The sequence below is a fragment of the Theropithecus gelada genome, chromosome 8, assembly GCF_003255815.1.
Source record: "Theropithecus gelada isolate Dixy chromosome 8, Tgel_1.0, whole genome shotgun sequence".
NCBI lineage: Eukaryota > Metazoa > Chordata > Mammalia > Primates > Cercopithecidae > Theropithecus > Theropithecus gelada.
The window spans coordinates 144,840,295-144,850,548 of record NC_037676.1 but is presented as its reverse complement, the minus strand read 5'-3'; the positions used below and the strand labels follow the sequence as shown (position 1 = coordinate 144,850,548).

At 64.0% G+C, this 10,254-nt stretch overlaps 1 protein-coding gene across 1 annotated transcript; it reads left to right on the top strand.

The window, feature by feature from the left end:
- The first annotated feature begins 5,163 nt into the window (after positions 1-5,163).
- Positions 5,164-8,589, top strand: ARC (activity regulated cytoskeleton associated protein). The gene is made up of 3 exons (XM_025394653.1): positions 5,164-7,156; positions 7,384-7,528; positions 7,779-8,589. Exon 1 carries the CDS (start codon positions 5,360-5,362, stop codon positions 6,548-6,550), a length of 1,191 nt encoding a protein of 396 aa, XP_025250438.1. The 5' UTR covers positions 5,164-5,359; the 3' UTR covers positions 6,551-7,156; positions 7,384-7,528; positions 7,779-8,589.
- The last annotated feature ends 1,665 nt before the right edge of the window (positions 8,590-10,254 follow it).

Genomic DNA, 10,254 nt, shown 5'->3' with positions numbered 1-10,254 from the left:
CTCCAACTGGCCCCCAGGCCATCAGCTTCCATCTTCTGCACCAGTGCCAGAGCCAGCCCACTCCTTGGGTGTCCTCTCATCCCTCAGGGTCTTTCCCGGCCCTTGGTGCCACCTTGGGAACACCAAGCACTGTTCCCGTCACTGATAGGGGTCTCCCAAGACCCCTGCCCCATTCCACCCTGGTCCCCTCCAGGGCTCTTGCAGAGGCTGTCTGGCTGCAGCAGCTGGGGTTAGGCAGGTGGGCTGATGGATGAGGACCTCACCTGTGTCACTTGCCCACTCAGCAGCCTGGGGTGGGTCCTCCCACCCCTAAGGACCCCTGTGGAAGCTGAGGCGAGAGCATCTACCTGGGTGGCCAAGCAGGAGCAGCTGCGCCCCGGCCTCTCCTCTGCCCCTCTACTTTCCACCTCAGTCCTTTCCGCCTCCTTGGTCTTTTCCCCAGGCTCTACCCTAACCTGCTGTGCACCACCCCCCGCCCATGCTTTGGAGGTGGACTGGGACCCTTACCCCCAGCTCTGCTGTCTGCCTACCCTGGCCCGTCCCCACTGCAGGAGGCCCTCAGGATGAAGACAGCAGGGCACAGGTGTCCTCCCAGCTGCCTGGACCCAGATCTCCCAGCTGGACCCAGATCTCCCGCAATTCGTCACCAGGTCTGTGCTGCCACCCCAGGAGTGACACCAGGGGTGGGCGCTGGCCAGGTCTCGGGGGACAGAGGAGGTGGGCAGGGTGAGGAAGTCCTCAGAACCTTTCCCGAGGAGCTGAGGGCGGGACCCGCCTGACCACTTCTGAGGCTCCAGAGTGGCGCTGATGAGACGCTCCGGCAGGAACAGCTGGGAGAAACCTCGCCAGACCAGGTGACACGAGGCCAGGGACAAGGCTCCTGGAGCCCCGGAGCTCCTGCCAGCCCTTAAGGCCTTGGCATTGCCACGCACTTTACAGATGGAAAGCTGAGGCTCCAGTGTTTCCTGACTAGAAAGGAATGGAACAGGAACCTTTCTAGCCTCAGACCCTCGCCAGTGCCTGCTGTGGGCCAGGCCCTGCTTACACTCAGGTGTTCACCTGTGGGCACCACCTGTAGGGTAGCGCAGGGACTCAGCCAGGCCAGGCAGCTGGGACAGCGTTGCCCTGTGCCAGTGAGGAAGAGGCAACATGAAAAGAGGATACCTGGGCCCAGGAGCCCAGCGAGGTTGGCGGTCAGCAGCTCCTGTAGCCTGTGGAGCTCTGGGCTGGACAGCAAGGGACACCCAGTGCGAGCACGTGGCTGAGAGACTGGCCCCCAGGTCTGGCCATGCAGCCTGGCCCAGCAGTGGGCACCCGGAGGGCATAGGGCAGCCTGGTTCCTCTCTTCCAGCCCCACTGTGCAGTGGGTGGTGACAGATGAGGCCACAAGGCTGGGGCGTGGTCACATGTGGGGGGCAGGTGCCCGAACCAACCCCTAGGACTGCTGCATTCCTTCCCTGCTGCCAGTTCCTCACTCCACACAGCCCACACAGAAGGACAGCAGGAGCCCTGGAATGTGTGCAAAGGGTGGGGTGGGCAGGTGTGTGCGGCCAGCAGTGGGTAGGTGAGGAAGGGCCTTTATGAAGACGGTGGTGTTGGGGGCTAAGGGAGAGTTGGGGGCGGTCTGGGTTCTTTCCAAAGAGGACAGAGCCTGGAGGCAGGGGAGATGGGGGAGGTGTGTGCCTCTGCGTGTGCCCATGTGTGTGAGTGGGGGTGGACGTGAGCTCTGGCCTGAAGGGGCCTGTGTTTGCCTCTCCCTGCTGAGCCGCGCTAACTTCCGGCACCCGAGATCAGCAGGGCCAGCCTGGGGGAGCAGCAGGATGCCCAAGGTCAGCATCTGTCCTGTGAACGAGCCTGGCGATCCAGAAAGGCCCTGCCGGAGTGGGTCAGCCAGGCCTGAGACGGTCTGGGGCTGCAGGGAGAGAGCCGACTCCCTTCGCTCTGATCAGGCAGGAGCAGAGGTGGCTGGGCACCCCAGAAGGAGAAGGGAGTCCAGGGCACAGGGTGGTCCCTGCCTTTCAGGTACCCCCACACCTCTGGGGACCTAGGTGGCAGGGGCTCAGGAACCAGCACTAAGAGGTCCTTTGAGGCTGTTGTGAGCCTGGTGGAGATCTCAACCGTGAACAGAACCTGGGGGTCATGGGCTACCTCACACTGCCCTGCAGGACCCTTTCTCTCAGGCAGGTGGGGCCTCAGAGCTGTCAGACCCACCTAGCAGCAGACAGGGTTGGCTTTGAGAGTGGGGGTCCCCCAGGTGCTCCTGACCTCCTTGTGCAGGCTTAGCCTCCATCCCCTTCCCCTGTTGCTTCCCCCACCTGCACCCCTGAGCCATGCAGCTCCAGTGGCTGTCAGGGACGGGCGGGGGTGCGGGTGGGCTGGAGAGAGGGCAGGGCGGGCCCCTGTTGGGAGAGGCCCCCGCTCCAGGTGGATGGGAGCCAGCCTGGCCTCCTTTCCTCAGGCTGCAGTGCGGGGGTTTGCTGAGGGCTTCTGGGGCGATAATTGGGCAGCGATTAAGTGTTCCCGGCAGCTGCGGCTGTTGCCTGTCACCTGTCAGCTCAGGCCAGCATTCACAGCCTCTGCAGACCCTGCTGGAGGGGGTTGGGGAGGGGAGGATGGGGCTCTGCATGGCACCCCCAACACTGCCTGCCCTCGTGCCATCCAGGGCAGGCTCTGTGCTCTCCCACCGGTCTCCGCTTGGCCACTTCTGGCCTTGTTGTTCAGCAGGTGACCGGGGTGGTGACAGGCCATGGGGCATTGAGCAGAGGACACCAGGATTCCTCACCAAGGGGCTGGCTCCTGCCCAGCTCTGCCTTGCTCACCAGGCCACCTTGGGCACTCACCCTTCTCCAGACCTGCCTCCCTCCACACGGGTGAGGGAACTGAGGCAGTGGCACCTCCTGCGACCTTGGCTCACGTGTCCCCAGTCCTGCCTCCTTGTCAGCTTGCTGATGCCTCAGGTGGGGGTGGCAGCTGGAGGCCACTGCTGGCCAGAGGCCTAAGAGCTGTGCCCTGGCGGGGACGTCAGGAGCCACACGGGCTTATAAACCCTGGTGGGGCTGGCCCCCGATCACTGAAGTGCTGGCTCTCACAGGGACACATACATGGTCAGTGCCCAGCACCCAGACAACACCTACAGGCTCAGACTGGCCCCAACCCAGACACGTGGCCCTCGGTGACCGCCGGCTGCACTCACCCGAGGCTGCTGGCATCTGCCCGTCCCGCATGTGCCCACCCAGCTCCTCTCCCCGGGATTCCGCAGTGGAGCAGTGGGAAGGTCCCTGTGCTGGAGGCTTCTCTGCCTGGCTCCCCGCTCCCAGCTCCGTGGTGCCCCTCCGCCCTCCCTTCTCTGTCCGCCCACTTACCTTTAATTAGAAATGCCAGGAGAGCCATTTTTGGGGAGTTTTTGACAGAAAGACATTCCCCCCAGGGGCGGAAGGAAGGAGGAGACAGACTGGCTCTGAGGCAGGGAGAGGTCTCCCTGGGAGAGCCGGTCGGGGGGGCCTCAGAGGGTGGGAAGGGAGTGGGGATTCCAGCAAGTGGGTACCTGTGTGCCCTTGAGTGCCTGAATAACACAGGGAGTATTAATAAGACAGGGGGGAACTGAGGGCTGTGAGTGGGGGGTATGAGTGTGTGTGTGGGAGCTGTGAGTGGGGGGCATGAGTGTGTGTGTGTGAGTTGTGAGTGGGGGGCATGAGTGTGTGTGTGGGGGCCTGTGAGTGAGGGTATGAGTGTGTGGGGTGGGGTTAGAGTGGGGGCTATGAGTGTGTATGTGGGGGTGTGAGTGGGGATATGAGTGTGCAGCATGTATGTGGCTGAGAGAGGGAAAGGGCAGCTGGCAGCGGGGACAAGGTGTCCTGATTGTCAGCGATGATGTGCTCATGGCCCTCTGGCTGTGGGGAATGGTGTGTGTCACCCATGCCCGGGTAGCATCAGAGGACCTGAGACCCATGCCTATCCAGCCAGCACTGGAGTAACTCAGGAAGGGCGTCCCTACCCCCGCCAGGTTGCCAGGGAGGCAGAAGGGGCCTCCCTCCGGAGGGAGTCTCGGCTTCCGGAGCCCCGCTCCTTATATGGAGCTTGGCTTCCCTCTGCCTCTCCTGATGCACTGTGCTGCCAGCACCGGCCCTCCTCCCTCCTCCCTGCTCTTGTCTCCCCCCTCCCCCTCTCCTTTTCCTCCTTCCTCCTCCCTCCCTGTCTCCCTCTCTCCTCCCCTCTTCCATCTTCTTAGAAGTCTTGGAGCCTCTGGCCAGGTTCTTGATATAGCCAGGGGCTTCAGGGCCCAGTTCTCTTCACTGGGGGCTAATGTCCCCTCCATATCCTCCAAACCCCAGCCCCCCAGGTAGCAGCTTCCAGATTTCCCTGGGAACACAGAAAAGTATTGGGCCTCACCAGAGACCTGGGTGTGGGGTCACAGGGCAACCCTGTCCAGTCACAGCCACACGGGTAGGTGTCACCATGCACACCAACGCAAGGGTCAGGCAGAGAGCGCCTAGGCCTGGCTGTGTGTCCCTCACACAGAGCCCAAGACCTGGACTCGGGACCGCCTGGGCAGGGGTGGTGGGAGTTCAAAGCCGCATCTAGGAGCTCACATGTGTGCGTGTAGAGTTGCTGAGTCCCTGGGCACAGGAGGCTGATCGGGAGGGTCCTTCCCGGGCTGAGCTGCACATCCTGCACAGCTGGGCGGACAGGGTCAGGGGCAGTGAGAACCCAGGAGAGCAGTGGCCAGCGCCAGCCCCCTTCAGCCCCCCAAAGAGAGAGGCGAGTGGAGAGGAGGAAGCCCACCTTGGGACCCTGGGAGGCAGGAGATGACAGCCCGCCAGCGCCCGGGAGGGGGCGTGGGAGGGGCTCCCAGTGCCCGGCTTCAGTTCCTCCGGTCCCCGCAGGCTGAATGAGCTCCGCCGCCCGGGGTGGGAGGTGCGGAGCGGAGGGATTAGTCATCCCGGCCCCTCCATGTGTGCAAGGGGTGGGACCTCCAGTACCTTCACCGCCCAGGAGCCGAGTGGGCGCGGGGCGGGGCCTGCAGGGGCGCGGGCGGGGCGCTGGCGGGGAGCCTGAGGCTGGGCCAATGAGAAACGGGGCTCGGCGAGCCGGCCGCCCACGGGCAGCGCTGGCGGCATAAAGAGCCGGCGGCCGGGACTCAGCGCAGAGCTCGGGCGCCGCGTCCTCCCTCCGCAGCAGCAGAGCTGGACCTGCCTCTCCGGGCGCGCTCCACCAGCCCCGCCGCCGGCCCGCAGCGACAGACAGGCGCTCCCCGCAGCTCCACACGGGACCCAGGCCGCCGGGCACCGCCGCCGGACTCCAGCGCCCTCCCTCCGTCCGCCCCGAGGAGTTTGTCGCCTGCCCGGGCACCTGCGCACAGATGGAGCTGGACCACCGGACAAGCGGCGGGCTCCACGCCTACCCTGGGCCGCGGGGCGGGCCCGCGGCCAAGCCCAACGTGATCCTGCAGATCGGGAAGTGCCGGGCGGAGATGCTAGAGCACGTGCGGCGGACGCACCGGCACCTGCTGACCGAGGTGTCCAAGCAGGTGGAGCGCGAGCTGAAGGGGCTGCACCGGTCGGTGGGGAAGCTGGAGAGCAACCTGGACGGCTACGTGCCCACGAGCGACTCGCAGCGCTGGAAGAAGTCCATCAAGGCCTGCCTGTGCCGCTGCCAGGAGACCATCGCCAACCTGGAGCGCTGGGTCAAGCGCGAGATGCACGTGTGGCGCGAGGTGTTCTACCGCCTGGAGCGCTGGGCCGACCGCCTGGAATCTACCGGTGGCAAGTACCCGGTGGGCAGCGAGCCGGCCCGCCACACCGTCTCCGTGGGCGTGGGGGGTCCTGAGAGCTACTGCCACGAGGCGGACGGCTACGACTACACCGTCAGCCCCTACGCCATCACCCCGCCCCCAGCCGCTGGCGAGCTGCCCGGACAGGAGCCCGCCGAGGCCCAGCAGTACCAGCCATGGGTCCCCGGCGAGGACGGGCAGCCCAGCCCTGGCGTGGACACACAGATCTTCGAGGACCCTCGAGAATTCCTGAGCCACCTGGAGGAGTACTTGCGGCAGGTGGGCGGCTCTGAGGAGTACTGGCTGTCCCAGATCCAGAACCACATGAATGGGCCGGCCAAGAAGTGGTGGGAGTTCAAGCAGGGCTCCGTGAAGAACTGGGTGGAGTTCAAGAAGGAGTTCCTGCAGTACAGCGAGGGCACGCTGTCCCGAGAGGCCATCCAGCGTGAGCTGGACCTGCCGCAGAAGCAGGGCGAGCCGCTGGACCAGTTCCTGTGGCGCAAGCGGGACCTGTACCAGACGCTCTATGTGGACGCGGACGAGGAGGAGATCATCCAGTACGTGGTGGGCACCCTGCAGCCCAAGCTCAAGCGTTTCCTGCGCCACCCGCTGCCCAAGACCCTGGAGCAGCTCATCCAGAGGGGCATGGAGGTGCAGGATGACCTGGAGCAGGCGGCGGAGCCTGCCGTCCCCCACGTCCCGGCGGAGGATGAGGCGGAGACCCTCACGCCCGCCCCCAACAGCGAGTCCGTGGCCAGTGACCGGACCCAGCCCGAGTAGAGGGCATCCCAGAGCCCCCAGCCTGCCCACCACATCCAGCCTGTGGCTTTGCCCACCACGACTTTTGAGCCGGGGCTGACTCCTGCAGGGGAAGCCCTGGTCCGGCTGGGTGCCCCCTCGGGCTCTGGGAGGACTCTCACACACTCGTGTCATCCAGATGTGGGCACCGCACCCCAGCATCAAAGAGCCCTCCCCCCTGCAGGGCTCCGCCCATCACCCTCCCTCTGTCTGTCTTCCCGGCCTGGACCCCACCCTCCACACTCTCAGGCCATCACAGAACACCCCAACTTCCTCATTCTGCTACAATGCCCAGGCCCTCTGGACATCCAGAAAACCAAGTGTCCAGATAGCAGGGGCCAGCGGCCACCAAGCTCATGGGACACCCCAGAGCAGAAGCTAGGGCAGAGCCAATGCTGAGGGAGCCTCGACTTCCGGCGCCGCCGCCCTCTCCCAGCATCTGCAGAGCCAGCTGACGCCCTCCCTGCCTCCCAGGGCAGCTGGCCAGCCTCGGGCAGCACGGCCCCCTCCCCCTCCTCCCAGGGGAGAGCAGAAGTCGCAGAGGCAGCAGCAGCAGACCTGATGTCCCGGTGCTTCCTGGCCCCTCAGGTGAGCCCCTGCCCCAAGGCAACACCCACTGTGGGGCATCTGAGAGCTAGTGGGACCCGGAGGCTGTTTTTGAGGAGAGCCCACTGAGGCTCGGGCCCCCAGCAAGTTAGAAGGGATGGGGTGGGGGTGGCATCATGGAAGGGGGCATCAGGGAGAGTGGGCCAGGTGGGAGGCAGGGGCAGTTTGCTGAGCCAGCTCCACATGGACCCGCGCTTTCTCTCCCCCAGCTCCAGTGATTCACGCCCGCCTGGAGAAGAATCAGAGCTCAGCTCGTGACTCACCCATGGCAGGCGGAGGGTCCCAGAGGGGCTGAGTCCTCAAATCCGGCTGAGGCAGCAGCTGGCACCATCGGAGCCAGGAGAGTGACAACAGGTAACAGGGCGCCACCCTCCCACCCAGACCCCACCATCAGCTGTCCCGGCCAAATGAACTCCTCCCCCGACCCCAGACACCCTGGGGCCCAGGCCACTCCCCAGTGCTCAGGCAAGCTGGGAGGCCCTGACAGGGTCGGGGGTCCTCTGCCCTGGAAGACCAGCGCCATCCACCAGCCCTAGATCCTCCCTGTGGAGCCCTGGCTACTGTCCTGCACGGTCCCTCACTGCCCTCTCTCCTTCTCTTTCAGGTCTCAAGGTTCCCACAAAGTCTTTGCTGCTGTGCTGGGCATCACACACCCCTCACCTTGCAGGCTGCCTGCGTGGGAGGCGAAGTCCCGGGACAGCCCAGAGGGGTGCTACAGAGAGGAGTCAGCTGCAGCAGAGGGCAGGAGCCCCAGCTTAGCCCTAAGCGCCAGCGTGAGGGCCAGGGCCTGCCACGAAGCCCGCCCCGCTGGCCACCAGCTGCCCGCCCCCAGAGCCACTGCAGCAGGAGTCGGGCCCTGCCTCCCTCCCAGCAGGGAAACCCTGCCTGCTGCCAGGCCATCCTCTCTGCCAGAGGCTTTCATGAGCCCCAAGGCTGGGGCCACAGCTCCTACTCCTGCCCAGCAGCCCTGAGCCCAGCTGCAGGAAGGAGATCCCAGAAGCCTTTGCTCCTGGGGCTCCTCCAGGCATTCTGCCCTGCCCCGACGCCAGAACCCTGGTGCTGGTGGGCCACTAGCGTCTGCAGCCTGAGCAGGCGCTGGCTCAGGGTTCATCTTTCTGCCTTGTCCACTGGGGGACCAGCCCTACAGACCACTCTGACAAATCTTCAGCCCACACCCTGCCAGCCCCACAGATTTTATTTTTGCACATAAGCCATAACCGATCCTCACAGGCTGGCACAGGCTTTGGGGAAGCCCTGGAGCCTGTGAAGACCCTGGAAACCTCATGAGGCTGTGGCCGACCCCCGCCCCTCACCCCCGCACAGACCAGGCCTTAAATGTCCGTCCAGGCCCTGTGTACCTTACCCCAAAGACAGACTCTTTTTGTAAGATTTTGTTAATAAAACACTGAAACTTCTTGGAGTGTTCATGTTGCTTCTTCTGCGTGCTTGGGCTGGGCAGGAGTGGAGCTGCAGACACAGGTCCTCCGGCCCAGTGGGTGACCCAGAAGGCCCCATGGGTGTAGTGCGAGGTCTCCAGGGGCTCGGGGGAGCACCAACAGGGCAGCCTCCATCAGGGTCCTGGAACCTCAGGGGGAAGCACCTTCAGGCTCCACACTGCAGCCCACTAGGCCTAGCTCAACCCTGCCTCCAGGCCTGGGGTGGCCATCAGTGAGGGTGACTGCTGACTGGGGGAGCCCTATTCATGCTGAGCTGAGGCCTGCCCCTCTGTAAGTCCTACTGGCATGTGGGGTGTACAGCTGGGTGTATGGGGGGACTACAACTAGGGCTCGGCACACACGGCTGTCTCAGGCTCTGGAGCCCTGGGGACCTAGTCAGTGCAGACCCCAGCTGGGAGGGGACCCCGGCCATTCCTGGTTGCCAGATCATGAACTTGGTCTCTCTGAGCCTCAGTTTCCTCATCTGCAAAACAGGGCATGCTATCCTCACAGCATATGTGCTGAAGAACTTGGAAACAAGGGTAACTTGATGCCCTGCAGGACGTCAGCCTCTGCTGCCTTTGCGGGGGACACTGGATTCCGAGGGGCTGCGGGACATCTGCCTCCCCTGCGTCTGTGGGGGGACACTGGATTCCGAGGGGCTGTGGGAGGTCAGCTTCCCCCGCCTCTGTGGGGACAACACTGGATTCTGAGGGGTTGCAGGACATCAGCCTCCCCTGCCTTTGGGGGGACACTGGATTCCGAGGGGCTGTGGAAGGTCAGCCTCTGCTGCCTTTGTGGGGACACTGGATTCCGAGGAGAAGGAAGAGATGGCCTGGGGTAGGGATCAGCCCCTGCCCATCAGTGTTCAATGAGAAGCAGGACTAACAGGAGACAGCGAATTCATTGTAAGGAATTGTTTTACTCAACGTAGGGGCTGCTGAGCCAGTCCAAAATCTACAGGGCAGGCCAGAACCTTGGGGAACAGGCTGAGGCAGGCACCTGCTGGTGGAATGTCTTCTCCATCAGGGAAGCCTCAGCTCTGCTCTTATGGCCTTTCAAGGGACTGAATCAGGTCACCCAGGTTCCCAAGGATGCTCTTCCTGAAAGCACCTATGACAGACCTTCGGGGCAACACCTCTGTTAAGATTTGATTGAGTGACTGAGAACAGTACCCCGGCCAGGCTGACCCTCACAACCTTCATGGTCATCTGCTGCTGGAAGCTTCCCTCCCCTCTGGTGGGGTTGCTCTGCTTCTGGGGATCCTGGGCCAAGCTGTGGGGGCAGCTGGTGGGTGGTGCCCGCTCAGCCCCACTGGGGGGCGGGGTGCATTGCACCTGCGGGGTCCTGGCACTGAGCTCACGGCTGGCTCCTGCAGCAGTGAGGGGCCCGGGGAGAGCAGGAAACAAGAGGAGACTAAGCAGAGAGAGCCACCTGCTGCCAGGAAATGGCGTCACCCGTGGCGCAGGGCGCTGAGCAGGGCTCTCAACGGTGAAAGGGCCGCCTCCGCCCCATTCTTCCCTTGCATTTCTTTTAAATAACAAAGCTGCTGGAAGAACGGGAGAGGAAATTGGCAGGAACAGGAAGCTGGGCACCACCGTGCTGCCTGAAAGCAGTCATTTGTCTTGGAAGTACTACTTCTCA

Excerpts from the sequence above, each read along its gene's own strand:
- ARC (XM_025394653.1), top strand. The coding sequence starts at position 5,360 with ATGGAGCTGGACCACCGGACAAGCGGCGGGCTCCACGCCTACCCTGGG.